General features: G+C 38.1%; 1 protein-coding gene across 2 annotated transcripts in view; it reads left to right on the top strand.

Moving 5' to 3' along the window:
- LOC126168040 (cohesin subunit SA-1) overlaps positions 1 to 19,217 on the top strand; it is a 152,583-nt gene that overhangs the window by 72,068 nt on the left and 61,298 nt on the right. For both annotated transcript variants that reach the window (XM_049920526.1, XM_049920525.1), the window contains exons 14-16: positions 8,586 to 8,753; positions 12,211 to 12,399; positions 13,794 to 13,947. In XM_049920526.1, the coding sequence (XP_049776483.1) occupies positions 8,586 to 8,753; positions 12,211 to 12,399; positions 13,794 to 13,947 (511 nt within the window). The remainder of the gene's footprint in view (positions 1 to 8,585; positions 8,754 to 12,210; positions 12,400 to 13,793; positions 13,948 to 19,217) is intronic.

Here is a 19,217-nt window from a genome sequence, read left to right as displayed (position 1 = left end):
TGGTTTACAGGATATGAAGTTGATTTACACTCTAGTTTAGGCATAAAACACACATATTTCTTAATATAATGTAGACGATTCATTAAGAAAATAAAAAAATTGCCACCATTTTTGCTTCCAGTGAAAAACTTCCGAATACTGAAAGGTAAGTACAAGTAGAGTTGACAAAACAATCAGACACGAGGATTTATGTAGCAGTTTTGCCCCAAATGAACACAAAAATTAACGCAGAATTTGGTATATGTGTAAATCAAAAGCATAAGGTGAAAATAAATGGAGGAGGGGGGATGACAGCAAATTTGTTTAGGCTATTTATATTAAATGGAGAAAAAGAAGAAAGCATTGACAGGTGCAATAATTGTTAATCTTTTGTGTATGACAATTTGAGGAGATATGTTAAGCTGATTCTGAGCACATCATGTACAGTTCCTTGCCACTGGGATGATCTGGTTGGAACACAGTGCGTTCCCTTTCTTCCAGTCTTCCCACCTCTTCTGTATTACGTCACTGCACAAATCTTCTCTTCACATCCCCGTACCATTTTACCATCTTATTTTTCTCATGCATTATCTCCCTAATACTACCATTTCTTATCTTTTCCATTTTTGTGGCACTTGTTCATCTTCATTTATTTACACCTTACTTTTTTCCCTTTCCTTCGTGGCTCAGATTTCCACAGGGCACAACAGAATCGGTGTATAATCATTTGGTATATCACTGTTTTACTTTTCTGAGGCACTTCTTTGTTCTATGATGTCATTTCTCTCACTCTTCGTATAAAGTTATCAGCTTGCCTCACACATTTCCTTGCCTCTTTTCCATTTCTTCCAGTTTTCTGTATTATATTTCCCAGGTACTCGAAACTACAAACTGTTCTCAGTGACTCCCCATCTAGTGTTGTGTACTATAGGTTTGCCTTTCTCCTTGTGACCAACAGCACAAGCTTCTTTGCATTAAATTTTAGGAGATACCTCTGCAAACTGTCTTTACAGTCGTCTAATTGTTTCCCTGCACCATCAAACCATCAGCAAACATCATTTCTGTCATCTGTCTCCTGCCTCTCTTGCAGCTTGTCATTATATCATCCATTACCACTGTGAAAAGTAAGAGATAGCACTTCATTGTTTCAGACCATTTCATTGTGTCAGCTTTGTTCTCTCTGCTCACTCTCTTACACAACTTATACATCCCTTACACAGTCCTTTTGCCTCAGTAGTCTGCTTCTCTACCCCCTATCCTCATATTTTGTAAACTCTCATTGCCAGTTTTGTAAACTCCTTGTCACTACTACTGTGGAGGTCGAGTTACCACTGTTATGATAGGCCAAGTTTGAGAGTTTGTGAAACAGCTTCTGGTGCAGTACACAACTAAGATAATTTTTCCCTGTCACTATTACGTAGCCATGCCCCATGGCCAGGTAACAGAATAGGAGAACAAATGCTCTACAATACTCCAACAAATTAGTAACAAAGTCACACAAATGAGTTGAAAAGTTTACTTATCTTTGTGACTTGTTGAATAGTGAAGTCTGCAACACTGCTTTTAATATAACACCAAAAAAAGGCCCTCATGGCTAAGTGCAAATATCGTAGGTAAACTTCACAGTTCATAGCAAATGCAATTTGCAACAACTGTCTGTTCACTTCCAAGAGTTCACTAACAGATGTTCTCTGTCGAGGTCAGCCCCGGATGATGATATATAACCAAGTGGGCGAGAGCTGCTCTTCTGTCTTTTGAGTAGGCTTCTGTAGGTTGTCGTCCAGTCATTGGTGGATTGTTCTCGGCCGGCAGTTGGCCAAGGCGAAGTCTAAATCTTCATTCTTAGTGCCGCCCATGGCACTGGTGGAACTCGCACAAGTGGCGAGTCTATGACACTGACACCAGCTAGCATCTTTGCTTCTATGGCACTTTTGCCCTGGCTCTGTCTTATTCAAGTGACGCAGCATCATTAATGCCTCACAAGCTTTACTTTTGAATACAATGTTGTATGCTTTCTCTAATCGCAGGAAGACTACCAATATCTCTCTCTCATACTCGTATAGGTATTCCTGCAACTGTCTCACTGCAAATATGAGCTCTACTGTGGACCTTGTTGGTCTGAAGCCGCAGTATTCTTTTCTCAGCTGCTTTTGCATTGTTTTCCAGATTCATCTGACCATAATATTCTCATATCTTTGCACTATTGCAAGGAATGTCACTACAGTCTTTTACATCCTTCTGGCCTCCCCCCGCCCTTTTTTTAATGGGTATAGTTATTCCCTTCTTCCATACTTCTTTCATAAGTCTGTGTAGCCATTGTGCTCACATCTTTTCCTTTCACACTTAATTCATCCAGCCTGTGCGTTTCATGTTCTTCAGTGCCTCCTCCACCTCTATCCTGAACAGATCTACATTGGACTCTTGCTTATCCGGCCATTCCTCGCACACATTGGAGCCAGATTAGTGGAAGTGCTGATTTATTGAGTGTGTCTAAAATTTAGTGTAAACACATGGAGATTATACTTTATTAAATTCAAGGACACATTCATAGAACAGGTCAGGTCCATATGTAGGAGGATAAGAGTGGAGAAACTTCAGGATAAGGAAATCAGGCACAAGTACATAACAGTGATCTCAGAAAGGTACCAGTTAGTTGAATGTAGGCAATTACAGTCATTGGAAAAGGAATGGACAGGGTACAGGGACACAGTACTAGAAGTGGCTAAAGAATGTCTTGGAACAGTAGTATGTAAAGGTAGGATGAAGCAAACAGTGTAGTGGAATGACACAGTCAAGGCAGCCTGTAAAAGGAAAAAGATGGCGTATCAAAAATGGCTACATACTAGAACTCAGGTAGACAGAGAAAGGTATGTTGGAGAAAGAAACAAAGCCAAACAGATAATTGCAGCATCCAAGAAGAAATCTTGGGAAGACTTTGGAAACAGGTTGGAGGCTTTGGGTCAAGCTGCTGGAAAACCATTCTGGAGTGTAATTAGCAGTCTTCGAAAGGGAGGTAAGAAGGAAATGACAAGTATTATGGACAGGTCAGGAAAGCTGCTGGTGAATCCTGTTGATGCCTTGGGCAGATGGAGGGAATATTTTGAAGAGTTGCTCAATGTAGGTGAAAATACGATGAGTAATGTTTCAGATTTCGAGGTAGAATGGGATAGGAATGATGATGGAAATAGGATCACATTTGAGGAAGTGGAGAAAATGGTCAATATATTGCAGTGCAATAAAACGGCTGGGGTGGATGAAATTAAGTCGGAACTAATCACATACAATGGAATGTCAGGTCTTAAATGGCTACACAGGATAATTGAAATGGCGTGGGAGTCGGGACAGGTTCCATCAGACTGGACGAAAGCCGTAATCACACCAATCTTTAAACATGGAACAGAAAAGATTGTAACAACTACAGAGGTATCTCTTTAATCAGCGTTGTGGGTAAAATCTTCTCAGGTATTGTTGAAAGGGAAGTACGAGTATTAGTTGAGGACAAATTGGATGAAAATCAGTGTGGGTTTAGGCCTCTTAGAGGTTGTCAGGACCAGATCTTTAGCTTACGGCAAATAATGGAGAAGTGTTACGAGTGGAACAGGGAACTGTATGTATGCTTTATAGATCTAAAAAAGGCATATGACCGGGTTCCTAGAAGGAAGTTATTGTCTGTTCTATGAGATTATGGAATAGGAGGCAAACTTTTGCAAGCAATTAAAGGTCTTTACATGGATAGTCAGGCAGCAGTTAGAGTTGACGGTAAATTGAGTTCATGGTTCAGAGTAGTTTCAGGGGTAAGACAAGGCTGCAACCTGTCTCCACTCTTGTTCATATTATTTATGGACCATATGTTGAAAACAATAAACGGGCTGGGTGAGATTAAGATATGTGAACACAAAATAAGCAGTCTTGCATATGCAGATGACTTAGTTGTAATGGCAGATTCGATTGGAAGTTTGCAAAGTAATATTTCAGAGGTAGATCAGAAATGTAAGGACTGTGGTATGAAGTTTAACATCTCCAAAACGAAAGTAATGGCAGTGGGAAAGAGATATAAATGGATTGAGTGCCAAATAGGAGGAACAAAGTTAGAACAGGTGGACAGTTTCAAGTACTTAGGATGCATATTCTCACAGGATGGCAATACAGTGAAAGAGCTGGAAGCGAGGTGTAGCAAAGCTAATGCAGTGAGCGCTCAGCTACGATCTACTCTCTTCTGCAAGATGGAAGTCAGTACCAAGATTAAGTTATCTGTGCACCATTCAGTCTTTCGACCAACTTTGTTGTATGGGAGCGAAAGCTGGGTGGATTCAGGTTACCTTATCAGTAAGGTTGAGGTTATGGATATGAAAGTAGCTAGGATGATTGCAGGTACTAGTAGATGGGTACAATGGCAGGAGGGTGTCCACAATGAGGAAATCAAAGAAAAACTGGGAATGAACTCTATAGATGTAGCAGTCAGGGTGAACAGGCTTGGATGGTGGGGTCATGTTACACGCATGAGAGAAGCAAGGTTACCCAAGAGACTCATGGGTTCAGCAATAGAGGGTAGGAGGAGTTGGGGTAGACCAAGGAGAAGATACCTGGATTTGGTTAAGAATGATTTTGAAGTAATAGGTTTAACATCAGAAGAGGCATCAATATTAGCACTGAATAGGGGATCATAGAGGAATTTTATAAGGGGGACTATGCTCTAGACTGAACGCTGAAAGGCATAATCAGTCTTAAATGATGATGATGATGATTCATAGAACACTTAGTCCTTGAATGTGCACATACACACTGGTACCACTCACTGTCAAACAGCTCACAAACTTTTAGTTGTTGCAGTGATGATTGCAATGGCAGTATACTTTATCACACAACAGATTTACATTCATTACATTGATACCGCATGTTTCTGTTAAAGTTTGGTCATAAAAAGTTGCTCGTCCGGCATTGTCCTCAGCAGCAATGATTTTCTGCAAAAAAACTTCAGTTCAACTTATCTTTAATTTCGAGTTTCCACTTGAGGTGTGGCATAAAATGTTCACTTTTAGAAGCCATGATATTGAACCATAAAGAAAGCTACAATTTCAAACATGGTATAGCGTTATTCAACATTTTACTTAATTAAAAACATTTTTTCACACGAACATTCATTATTGTATGCATAATTTTTGCTTGACTGGCTAGAGACTGCTCCATCTGATGTCAACATGGTGCATTTACCTTATGTACTCTATTATAATATCAGGTTTTTTTCCCAAATTTGTCACTCAAAATCTTTGGGTTTGTCTTATATTTGCATATTAAATTATTGCTACTGAGGTCAACATTTTTATGTTATTTAATAGATTGATATTGGGATCATTCTAAATTTACAGATGAAGCTTGGGCTATTGAGGTCACATGCTGATTTATTTTGAAGAATTAGGAAGAGTGGGTAGGGCAAGCAAGACTCTCACTCAAACAGTTTCAAGATTTCCTAATATGCCGAAGCACTTGATAAAGTATTGACCTTAATCTAACAATCGGTGACACTTCACTCATCTGGTGCTAGCGCATGGTATATGCGAGAAACTCTGCATCTGCACAACAGTCTGTTGCTCTGCTTAAAAGTTGATAATTTCGTGAAACACAGGACGACAGAGAATGTAATGCTGTCATCTTACAAACTCTGTTGTATTTGAACAAGCTTTGTTTGTTATAACAATACAACGAAGAGGATAGTTGCTACTCACAATATAGCGGAGATACTGAGTTGCAGAAAGGCACAATGAAAAGACTGTCAGGAAGTTAGCTTTTGGCCAGCAAGACCTTCGTCAAAAATAGACTACACACACATGCAAATGCAACTTGCACACATGACCACATCTATGGCACCTGGAGCCAGACTTCGAGCAGCAGTGCATTATGGGAAAGGCAGTTGGGTGGTGGTAAGGAGGAGGCTGGGACGGGGAGTGCTGCTGGGAGCATGCAGAGAAAAGGCGGAGAGTAGGGCAGCTAGATGCAGTCAGAAGGTTAGACGGAGGGCAGCGGAGAAAGGGGGTGGTAGCGGAATAGGAGAGAAGTAAAAAGACTGGGTGCGTTGGTGGAATAGAGGGCTGTATGGTTCTGGAATGGGAACAGGGAAGTTGCTAGATGGGTAGGGCAATAACTAATGAAGGTTGAGGGCAGGAGGATTATGGGTGTTTGTGTTTCTTTGTTGGCTGAAAGCTAACTTTCTGACAGTCTTTTTGTTGTGCCTTCCTGTGTCTCATCATCTCCACTATATTGTGAGCAGCAACTATCCTTTTCATTGTATTGTTATGTTCTGTCCTGGATTTTCCATTGTTTGTTTGCAATAAAAGTTTTCATACATGAATCAATACCAGTTAACAGTGAAAGGGGAACAAGTCTCCAAGCAGTTCTAGGCGCTACAGTCTGGAACCGCGCGACTCCTATGGTCGCAGGTCCGAATCCTGCCTCGGGCGTGGATGTGTGTGATGTTCGTAGGTTAGTTAGGTTTAAGTAGTTGTAAGTTCTAGGGGACTGATGATGTCAGAAGTTGAGTCCCATAGTGCTCAGAGCCATTTGAACCATTTGGAACAAGTCCTCGAAAAAACATTACTTTTCTGAATGCAAGTCAGTATTTTATTTTATTTGATTATGAGATACTGTATCGAGTGGGCTGCAAAAGAGAAATCATCGCTGTTCACTTAATAGAATACCAGCTAAAAATGTTACCACTATTCAGTTGGTTTTAGAACAAGATGGTGAGTTTCAAACAAAGGAAATTAATCCAGAATTAAATATCAAAAAATGAGATAAATTATATTAAACTGTTTGTAAATGGTATCACAAGAATAAATTACAGTGGCAAGACCAGTCATGGAGATAGTACCAAAAGACATTGGGTCTGATTCAAGAGATTGAGAGGGTCCAAAGAAGAGTGGCAAGATTCATGACTGGTACATTTAGCCATCGTGAGAGCATTACATATCTCATAGAAAGTTTGAAGTGGGACACTTACAGATAGACAACGCGCTAAAAGGAAGGGGCTGCTCACTAAATTCCGAAATCTGATCTTTGCCAAGGATGTAGAGCATATATTGTTACCACCAACTTTCAAACCACGCAATGATCACCATTCAAAGACAAGGAAATTAGAGCTTGTACTGAGGCGTTCAGACAGTCGTTTTTCCCTCGTGCAATCCGCGAGTGGAACAGGGGGGGGGGGGTCTGGGGGGGGGGGGGGAATATGACTTTGGCACAAATTGTGCCCTCTGCCACACACCGCTTGGTGGCTAGCGGAGTATATATGTAGATGTAGACATCACTAGATTGCAGGATGAGTGAAAGTTTGAGAATTTTATTGAATTGCAATTGTGATCTTTTATTTATTAGTTGGTATTTTTAAATATGACTTGCACTCCAGAAGGTATTTTAATCTGTGTTTCACAGTTTCTCAAGCACCGTATTACATGTTTGGAAGGGGAACAGTGATATCAGCTTGTCTGAGAACTGGGATGAGTGCGGGTAGGGAAATAGTGAGAAAGCAGCAAATTAAGTCATACTGCCAACCATGGGAACCTGTACTGTGTACTTTGGCTTTTTATGAACACTTATCATATTTAAACTGTAGAGTGCGCTAGTCCATTTGAAATGATTTTAAAATCGGACAAATACACAACAATGATATACGTTTCTGCAGGAGAGTGTAAAAGCCTGGATAGGGACTAGTGGTGTACTGAAGAGTACGTGTTTCCTGCAGCAGTATTGTTGACCCTCGTCATGACATATGACTGGAGTGAATGGGGGTGTGTCAGCTGCTGGTTCTATGCAGCCAGTGATAGAGTGGTGGGCACAGAATGTGTTGAGAAGCAAGAGACGTAACATTTTCACATCTTCATGTATTATCAAAATGTGTCAGTCAGTAAATGGCCTAAGTTTAAAATAACATTTTAGGCAGATATGTAATGTCAAAAAAACAGTTTGTAATTTTGATCAGTCAGAATATGTTAAAAATAATACTTTCCCAAGGAGCCTCTTGGAAAAACCTTGGTGACAGAAACCACTATTTGATAACTGCATATCACGCTGAAGAACGTGTGATACACGGCAGTGAACACATTATTTTTTATTATTAGTGATGAGTACTGAAATGGAGGAAAAAAAGTATGGAGAATGAAAACTACTACCAGAAAATAAGATATTTTTGTTGAAAGTGCCAAGGGAGTTACTAAACCTAATTCTTTGACTTTAGACTGTCCCATCGCCACCATTAAACGTTTACATCTATACTCAGCAAGCATCTGATTTAAATCCAGAATTTGTGCATGCTATTTAAATCATAGAAAATCTCTCTCTCTCTCTCTCTCTCTCTCTCTCTCTCTCTCTCTCTCTCTGCCAACCAACTTTGTGAAATGAAAATGCTACTCATCACTGGTATTAGCATTGGATAGTGTTGGGATTTAATGGTTTTGGTAGCAGAGGCATTGTGAAATGTGTACCTTTCCTTTTTAATGGGATTGTTTATGTGTTTGTGTTATGTTGTATGCTTACTCCCACTAATTTCATGTCCAGCCTCACACAGTCTTCGTAATGCATGGGCTTGTTTTACACAATAATTTTTTGCATTTCAGAATGAAGTACCAGATGAAGATGAGACATTCAGTGTTGTCTACAGTTTGAAAAAAGTTGCCATTTTCTACCAGTGTCACAATATGGGTCACTGGGGCGTTTGGGACCCTGTCTTCAGAGATATAATTGAAGCACAGGGTGGCTCTAGCTTGAAGAGTTTACCGCAGGAGGTGAGAAAATGCTAAATAACCATTTTTACAACTTTTTAACCCCCCAATTATTATGATTTCATTAAAGAGGATCAGCTCAAATGTTGATGGCTGTTATTGTTTGTTGTTTGTGGTGTCTGTGAAAGGACTTCTATAACCTAGTTACGTAGAAGTTTTTAAGGCTTAAGAACAACACAAATCGAGTCAGATAAAATGTCTTGGGAACGTACTACAGTACCCATTTTAGTGAATCTCCGCAGAACCCAATATTTTTTTCCTTAAAGAGGGGTTTACCTTAATGGGGGTTTAGCTTAGGTACTTGGGAGGAATGACTCAGAATCATAGTTTAGGCATGTTTGTGTTGTAAGAGCTATTTAGTCACAAGTTGCCAATAATATATTACAAATTTAAATTTTAATGTCAGAAGTTTTCGCTCCAGTTGCTTCATGTTTGTTAGCATTTACTCATCTATGTTGAAAGAGGAATAGTAGTCCCTGATGGTGTATATTCCTTGCACAGCAGCTACAAAACTTTGTACAACAGGCTCGTCCTCTCTTTCATCATTGTCAACACTACTTCCTACCTCACAGTGTTCCTTCACTAGCATTTCGCACATCTCAGTTACATTCATTTTGGGTGTGTAAATCAAAATGTCGTCATCACAAGAAACAGTCCTGGAATGTCAAATGTTCAGTAACATTTGTGATTATGATCTGTTCGTCTTCTCGAACAATGTCATCAACAGCAGCTATTATACCACAACCAGCCCTTGCAAAACAGTTTAACGCAATATGTTGTTTTGAACAACTCCAGGCAGCTAGAAACATATCTATAGGATGCAGAATGTTGAGTCTTGTCACTTCCTTCCTGTCGAGGGGTGTAATTGACTTCTGTACAACTGCTATTCTGTATTTGGTTTTGACAGAGTGTGTTGTGCCCCCATATAGAGGCTGCAGATGACACAGCAGTTTGGTGGAATGAATACAACATTTACATTCCTAGAAATTGTGTTTTCTTGTGATGCGCAGGGCTTTGTTCAATAATAAGCACTATACCTGCTACACCCATCTTGGCATATAAACACCTGAGAAATCTTGTAAAGATTTCTGATGTCATTCAGGCATTGATGTTGAACAGTTTAAATACAAGGCGGCCTATTTATGTTTTAAAAACACCTGGAAAATTTAAATTTTGCTATTTTCAGAGGGGCAACTTCTCACTTCCGCCAGTATTCACACACAATAGTACAGTCATTCTATGTTCTCTCTTTCTTTTTTTCTTTTTACACCTCCATTCCATTTTTCTTTGTGAACAGAACATATTTTCACAGGAAGTAAAATGTAAAAGTCAAAAGTTTCATATGCATTAAAAATGTCTCTGGGCTCATAACGCTGTATTAATTGTTTATTCAAATGGTTAAAATTTTATAGAACCATAGCCTCACTGTTTCTGCTTACTCTCTGAAATGAGAGATTATGAGGTTTTTTAAAACCTATCTAACCAGCTGTTCAAGACACCGAAATTTTCAATACTTACCTGGGCAATTTCTTGATGCTTCCCTTGCAGTATATTTCCACTTACTAGGATTGTTGCCACTTCTCATCCCTTGAAAACCATATTAAAAGAATACTTCCCACATCACTAAATTGTGGCATCCAGATGTTCTTGCTATTGCATCTAGAGGAATTGCTAGCTTCGGCATTTAACAGTGCTTCCTTGTTTTTGAGAATGCCGCATAGTGAAGGTGGGGCCAAATCATTCTTCTTCACCCTATTGGAAAGTTTTGTGTTGCAGTTGTCTTCAACATTGTGGATGATCATCAGCTTTTGTTAAATTATAAGCTCTCTGCGTTATGTTTGTGGGACATAACTTCACGGCACTAAAATTAATAAATTCGACAATAACAAAGTTAACACTTTTGCACTTCATAACTCTGTGAGTGTGGTTTCAGATCATGTGACAACGCTCCCATTTCTGATTCCTTCAACCCTTTTCCAATATTGCCACAATGGAATTAGATGTAGATATGTGTCGACCAGAAGAATAGATTACCTTGTACTGCTGTCACACTACAAGAAAGGCGTATGAAAACAAACACTCATTTGGGCATGTTAGGAATTACTTAAAAACTGGATTTTAATTTGCAGCATGTTTCACATTTATTCTTTAAAAGTGGACTTTTTCTTAAAGCAGGTTTTGTTAAAAGTGAGAAGGAATAACTTTTCTTATGATAGTTTCACCAGGACCAGGACAAATGTTCGTGAAAAGCAGGATTTTCTTAAATATGGGTTCATTAATTTAGGATTTTACTGTATATTTTTGCAATGAAGACTGTAGCAATTACACCTAGGGAGTTTATAACAGTGAGAGAAAGTTCAGCTGTTTCAGTGTATTCAGTGAGAAAGTGTGAAGATATTTTGCATGTACCATAAGATTTTTTACTGATTCTTCAGAATTTTCTCCTACGGTGTACTGAATTGGACCTGTAAGCTCTTATTTTCGTAGAATCACTCAGGTACATTTTCTTGTCTGTATCACTTTATTGAATACTTACTGTAAAATTATTTCAGTCATGTTGATTCAAAATTGTGATCTGTCTGGGAAAAAATATAGTTGCAGTATCCTTCAACTGTAATTTTTTTAGGTTTGTATGATCAATATGATGGGGCCACTGTTTTCTTTGTTTATGTGCATCTTGAAATTTTCTGCCACACTGGAATATGTGATGACAATTTGATATTGAATGGAAAGTCAGTTACTTCCAAGCACATTATTCTAAATCATTTGATTTATGGCATTGCCCGTGTCACCAGTTACTATGGATAATATTCTTATTACAATCATGACACTTGCTCAAAACGTGTACTGTGCACTTATAAATTGTGCAACATGGGAACCATGTGTCTGTCCTTGATGGTTCATCTGAAGATGACTGGCAGGTGTACCGTTGAACTATGGATTTTGGGAACAGATGACAGTAGGCTACAATTTTCATAAAAAATTGATATCTTCATTCTTGTTTGGTTAGTCACACAGTAGTATATAAAACAGGGTGCAGCTGTTGCTGTAACATTTAACATCAGCCTACTAATCTCTGCATTTTGGAATTTTCTCTTGGGTACTTCAGCTTATGGAACATAAACATTATATAATTATCTGTTTGGTTGGTAATTTAGGAATACAAGTAGCTATGGGTAATAATCAAACATACTGGCACATAAGTTACAGACTTGGGTCACAGTTGCATATTTTTAAACCAAAATCACTGCATGCTGGGGTGTTCCCTTCATGTCTTATTTCTTTTTGTCCTCTATCTCTCCCATCTGTAACACCCATAATTGCTGGAAGAAGAATGCTTCCTGCAGAAAATATGAATGTGCAAACTACAGCTGAACATTATTGCATTTGTTTTGTTGTGATTTATATGTAATTACATTGTTGTTTGGGGAGAAGTGAGAAAAAGTCCTTATCTTCACAGGCTATTAAATACTGCATTTCTGCTGCATTTTTTGGAATACTGTGGGATCTCCGCCACATTGAGGAGCTGATCGAAGGAGGTGCAAGTGGCAGTGAAGAAGTGGCTACCTTAAAGGGAAGGCTACATAATTTCATGGACACCATGAAGCAGCTTCTCCAGACAGCAGTGGTTCAAGCTTACAAAGAAGAGGCAAGAAATTAAGATGTATTATATTTTTAAATTTAGTCGCATGTATGATGCACATTTCAGAGTTGTATTTGTTCGATTAAGTATGGAAATTGGGAAATCACTTGTCTTTGACAATTTTATGATAGTTCACACTTACTTGTTATTTTTTCCTTGACATCTTCCCTCCCTACATTTTCCCCTTCTACACTCCTTTTTGTGTGTGTGCTTGCAAGATGCAGTTGATTTAAATGTTTACTTACAAAATTGTATTTGCTTTCCCTTGTTTGTATACTATGTCAATTCTATGGTTTACATAGCATACTTTTCTCTCATTTTTCCCCATTTATCTCTGTCGTACTAAACCTGATATCATATTTGAGGAAGCACAGTGTTTCTTTGTTTTATTTGTTAACTGTATTTGATCTTTGCAGTGCCCAATTGTTTATAACGTGAAGCATAGCTTCACAGTTTGGATTTATAAACTCCTCTGAAGATTAAACTGTTCTAAATGGAGTTCAAACCTTGGACCTTTGCCTGTCACAGACAAGTGCCCTACCTACTGAGTTACCTGAGCATGACCCACAACCCATCCTCACAACTATAGTTCTGCCAGTACCTCATCTCCTACCTTCCAAACTTCACAGAAGTTCTCCTCCATACCTTGCAGGCCTAGCACTCCTGGAAGAAAGGATATTGCAGAGACGTGGGTTAGCCACAACCTGGGGAAATGTTTCCAAGATGAATTTTGAATTCTCCAGCAGGGTGGACACTGATATGAAACTTCATATCAAAAGCAACAGTCATGGGTTTGAGTCCTGGCCTGACACACAGTTTTATTCTGCGAGGAAGTTTCATATCAATGCATGCTGCACTGTAGAGTGAAAAATTCATTCTGGAAACAATATCCCAGGTTATGGCTAAGCCATGCTTCCACAATATCTTTCTTCCAGGAGTATTAGCCCCACAAGTTTGAAGGGTAGAAGATGATGTACTGGCAGAAGTATAGCTGTGAAGATGGGTACTTGAGTTGTGCTCAGGTAACTCAGTAGGTAGAGCACTTGTCTGTGACAGGCAAAGGTCCAAGGTTCGAACTCCATTTAGAACAGTTCAATCTTCAGAGGAGTTTATAAATCCAAACTGTGAAGCTATGCTGGAAAAGACGAAATTACCAGGTTTGATTCCCGGGAAGCTTCATATCAATGCACACTCACATGCAGAATTGAAAATTCATTCTGGGAACTTTTCCTTCTACTATTACAAATATACAGCAATTGCACAAACTGCCATTCATTTGATTATTTTTCTTACTATAGTTACTTAAATATTTGACAGACATAGATTAATGTAATTTTCAGCTGTTTTACCAACTTATGGCTATATGTACAATTGTTCGATATATATTTATTTTATTACAGGCATATATCACTGTGTGTGACCTTCTTGTGGTTTTCTGTAACCAATTAGCAAGCAATCAGGCATTAACTGACCTCGTATATGAGCCAGACAGAGCCTTGCAGAGCATGCTCAATGACTTCATTCAGCAGTATGTGTTTATTGTTGAAGAAGATGGTCAGTACTTAACAAATCTACCAAACTAATTTTTATTTGCATCTTGGAAGTGAATTTTCTGTTATTTTGTACAGAGTAAATGCTTGCATAAAGTATTATAAGTTTATTAGAAGAAATGAAATTATAGAATAAGAATTTTGGAACTGCATGTAGATCAAATGTACATTCTAATATTTTAATTCTTGGTTATATCCCTGTATAAATTTATATATGCCTAAAGCAGTATTTTTTGCCAGCCCTTAGATGTTTATTGTCATGAAAACATATAGTTTTGTTAATGGAATGTCTAGACAGTGGAGCATATTGTTGCCCTGTATTGTACATAAGTGTTGTATTGTAAAAATACAGTGAAACCTCCATCCATCACAGGTATTTCTATTGCCTATGGGAAAAAAAATACATATATTGCAGTGATCATCATAGAATATTGGCTCCCGTGGTATTTAATTTTGTTGCCTCGTCCAAATTTCTGACGTTTTTCATCTATCATTTTGATCTTCCCTTTCTTTTCTATTTCTCCACTGTATTCTTTCCTGTATTTGTCTAACTAGAAGCAACCATAACTGTATGGCATGCAAGAGCATGGTGTCAACAGCTTTTATCTGTATACCTTATGGTATTTTGTACTCTTCATTCTGTGGGCTTCCTTTCCTGTTGCTTCTGCTCTAACAAGTGCAGTGCAGACTATTTAAAGGCAGTCTTTTTACAATGTGGGGTATGTGCACTTGTTAATGTATCTGCAGGTCTGTTGTATCTGGCTTTTATTTATGAGTTTTGTCGTATTAATGTATTTAGAGTAATTGTATTTAGAGTAATTGTAAAGTACCTACTCTGTGTATAATAGCGGCATAAACTATAAATATTTTGTTATTTCTTTGTAATATAAAAAAGAGAAGCAGTAAAAGTAATTTATCCATTAACAGTACTTGTTGAAACAGAATAATAGTTTGTTATATATCCCTCAAAAGAGCATAATTCTTAAGAAACGTCCAGTCACTCTTGTTTTGTTGCCACTTCAGTGACGCGAAGTTCAATAGCGCTGTGTCTGCGAGAGGACACTAGCAATTACTCAGTTAAGTTCCCAAAGTTGAGTGTGGTTTTTTTGAGTGCCTTATACAACTATAACAGCATGACCACAGTGTAATAATCATTGTTATGTGGCCTTGTGGAGGCCACTTATATAAAAATTAAAAATACTTCATCTTTTCGATATTGCATCTTTGTTTATTCTCTTGCATTTTTAGGGATATGTGTGTGTGTGTGTGTGTGTGTGTGTGTGTGTGTGTGTGTGTGTGTGTGTGTACACATGCCAGCATTATTCATGAACATTTTCCTTTCGTTTTGATAGTGTATCAGTTGCTTGACTTTTGACTAACGCTTTCTTTGTCGAGCCCAAATTAGTTACCTTATTTTCACGTGCTACCTTTATATGTTACATAATAGTTCATATGTACATTCAGTGTCTGTTTTTTTACTACATTTTGAATACTCTGTTTTGAGAAAATTTACTACCTTACAATTTGTGCAAAAGTACACTAAGCTCCAATCTAGCGTGGCTAGTGATGTGATTAGAATTGATTTAAAGTTTTGGCAAATCTAAATGGTCTGTGTCCATTGTTATTCATTATTGCAGTGAATTGGATTATCATGTTCAGATTTCTGGTAGTTGGTCTTCACACTGAGAAAGTAAAGTTTCTCAACATATATTTGTTACAAGCATTTGTAAACATTAGTAATATCATTTGATAAGTTCACTATATTTCGAACAATTACATAGCTTACAAGGGAACATCCCCATCGCACCCCCCTCAGATTTAGTTATAAGTTGGCACAATGGATAGGCCTTGAAAAACTGAACACAGATCAACCGAGAAAGCAGGAAGAAGTTGTGTGGAACTATGAAAAAATAAGCAAAATATACAAACTGGGTCGTCCATGCGTAAGATAGGCAATATTAAGGGCAATGTGAGGCGAGGAGCTCCGTGGTCCCGTGGTTAGTGTCAACAGCTGCGGAACGAGAGGTCCTTGGTTCAAATCTGCCCTCCACTGAAAATTTGCTTTTTTTATTTTCGCAAAGTTATGATCTGTCGGTTCGTTCATTGACGTCTCTGTTCACTGTAATAAGTTTAGTGTCTGTGTTTTGCGACCGCACCGCAAAACCGTGTGATTAGTTGACGAAAGGAAGTGCCTCTCCAATGGGAACCGAAAACATTTGATCGCAAGGTCATAGGTCAACCGATTCCTCCACAGGAAAACACGTCTGATATTTTGTATACGACGCTGGTGACAGCATGTGCGTCACATGACAGGAATATGTTGTCGACCCACCTAACTAGTACACTTGGCGAATGGGTGAAAAGTTTCTTCTACCTTGCCCGATTTAGGTTTTCTTGTGGATGTAATAATCATTCCATAAAAAGTGATGAAAACATAAGAGTTTTCCACATAAACTGAAAATAAAAAGTTAAAATTTTCGGTCGAGGGAAGATTTGAACCAAGGACCTCTTGTTCCGCAGCTGTTCACGCTAACCACGGGACCACGGAGCTCCTCACCTCACATTGCCCTTAATATTGCCTATCTTACGCATGGACGACCCAGTTTGTATATTTTGCTTATTTTTTCATAGTTCCACACAACTTCTTCCTGTTTTCTCGATAGATGTGTGTTCAGTTTTTCAAGGCCTATCCACTATGCCAACTTATAACTAAATCTGAGGGGGGTGCGATGGGGATGTTCCCTTGTTAGAAGAACTGGTTTATAGATTTTCATCATTGAATTTTTTTATTGAAACTGCTCTTAATAGGTGTTCTGGGCAATATAAATTTTTCAATTGAAAATTAATTCCTTTTTGTGTGTTTGCTTTAATGAAATTAAATTACACGAGAACACCACAACTAAATACTTCTTCCATGTGAAGTGAGAAATAACACATTTCTTGTAACTGCTTTGACTTAAAAGTGCATCTAAGAGTCAGGATTCTCATACATCGATGGGTAAAAAATGAGTAAAGCTACAAGGGAAGTCAATTACAAATATTCTGCTCCCATAATCTTGCATGTTTTATGTGCAGTAGTTAAAATTTTTCGGAGTAAGCCTCCTTCAGTGCCAGTTCTTGTTCGTACATCTACGTACTATGCAAGCCACTGTTTGGTGCATGATGGAGGGTTCCTAGTACTACTACTAGTCATTCCCTCTCCTGTTCCACTCCCAAATAGAGCAAGGGAAAAAGGACTGTATGCTTCTGTAAGAGTGCTAATGTGTCTTACTTTATCATCGCGGTCCTTACGCAAAATGCTTGTATGCAGCAGTAGAATCTCTCTGCAATCAGCTCTAAATGCCAGCTCTCTAAATTTTCACAACAGTGTTCCTTGAAAAGAATGTCGTCTTCCCTATAAGGATTCCCATTTGAGTTTCCGAAGAATGTCAGCAATCCCTGCATGTTGATTGCTAAGCAAATACCAAACATGATAATCGCTGCTATTGAACACATTATCTTTTTACATGTAACTGCACATTTTTTGGAATATTTTTTTTTTTTTTATTTGGGTGAAGTGAACAGAAAATCTGCTATATAAAATGTCTCTATAATTAGAGAGACTAACTCACAATTTGAACATGGTGAGATTTTGTGCTCTGAAAATAATAACGGAAAACAAAAAACATAGAATCTCATTTACAAAATTCAGATGCCTAAATTGTAAATAAACTGTTATTAATAATGTTGAGCAGAACCAGCCTATGGCTATCTGCCTTCCATGATCAGTGCACTATGAACAGACCTATTGAAGTACAGTGAACCCTGCTTTTATGCTTTTCAAGGGGCTTGACAAGATGCTGTAAAATTAAGGAAATAATGTTGAAAGCAGTAAAAGTTACACATAGGATTTCCACTTGCATTTTCACGCGTTGTATATTATTTATGTACATGACGAGCATCAAAATACTTTTCAGAGACTTGTTTTCTGATAATTGTTTTAATAAAAACCACTGATGTAACTGGAACTGGCAACTGTGTGAGAAATAGAAACATTTGACTTAATTTCATTACTTCACAATTGATGTTTAAGAGTTTGGCAAGTAGAATCATTTGACCTAATTTCATACACCATATCAATGTTTTTGGGAAAACCTGCAGTTGTTATTCATTAAGTAAGTAATAAAACACTGCACCACCTACATATTTTTTGTGCTTAGCATGACACATTTTGAGACTTTATTCTTATTGGCAAGTGGAAATATTTACAGAAGTATTTTATGTTGTGTTAGCATATGTGGTGTTCTGTATCTCTTGGTCTGTAATCGTATTCTTAAGGTTACCACGCATCACACACGTGCAAACTATCACTTACATGCTTTGCTGTGAAACATCGCAAAAATGCTGATGTAAATATTTGTACTTGACTATGAGAATAAATTCCCAAAACCTGTCTTGCTAAGCTTGAAAAAAATACATAACTGATGCTGTGTTTAAACCAAAAGCATATGAGCAATGTGAAATGAACTAAGGTGTGAACCAGTGCTGCTAGTGGCCAAGCAACAAAACAACTAAATGTGGTTCAAACAATGCAGAAGTGTTAAGATGACCACAACAATCACAAAGCTGGGCATGCACGACAGAGACAACTTGGAAATAATTGTGGTTGGACATGATATCTTTATTCAAAGACTGTGATTTGAACAAACCTAGTTACTCCCATCAGCCATCACGTTGAGTAGCACTTGGCAGTGGCAGGAAGTAAAGCACGAATTGTTTTGACTTTATCCATTTACTGGTTCTGATCTGCTGCGTATAGTGCCCTGGTGTCAAGAAACTTAACCAATGTTTGTAAATGCACTTGACGGCCATTGTAATTTTGTGTGCATTATATCAGTTATTTTCTCTATGAACATTTTTTTTGTGAAGTGGGGAAATTGTTGATGTGTTAATACAAAATTGGGGGCAAATTAACATTGTGGACACAGGAAATTTGATGGGAATGATAGTCATAAATTGCAGGAAAATGTTAATTCCAGGAACATAAAAGTTCAATGTTGTATGGTTTTCTGGTGTTTGTGTCCCAGCACTTCGTCGTGTGATACTCTGCTGTGGGAGTAGGTCCCCTAGTATAAAAAAAATATGGTGAAAAGCAGCATAGCCACAGCCCTTAGGTTGGTACCATATTCTATCCTTGCCTCCGAATGAAGTATGTTCTAAAATAACTCACATCATGCCAACTCTGCATGTCAGTTTAGGAGTTTAACCCATATTTCTGTTTCAGAAGACTGATGA

This window comes from Schistocerca cancellata, chromosome 1, assembly GCF_023864275.1.
Source record: "Schistocerca cancellata isolate TAMUIC-IGC-003103 chromosome 1, iqSchCanc2.1, whole genome shotgun sequence".
Lineage (NCBI taxonomy): Eukaryota > Metazoa > Arthropoda > Insecta > Orthoptera > Acrididae > Schistocerca > Schistocerca cancellata.
This window is presented reverse-complemented; position numbering and strand designations above follow the sequence as displayed.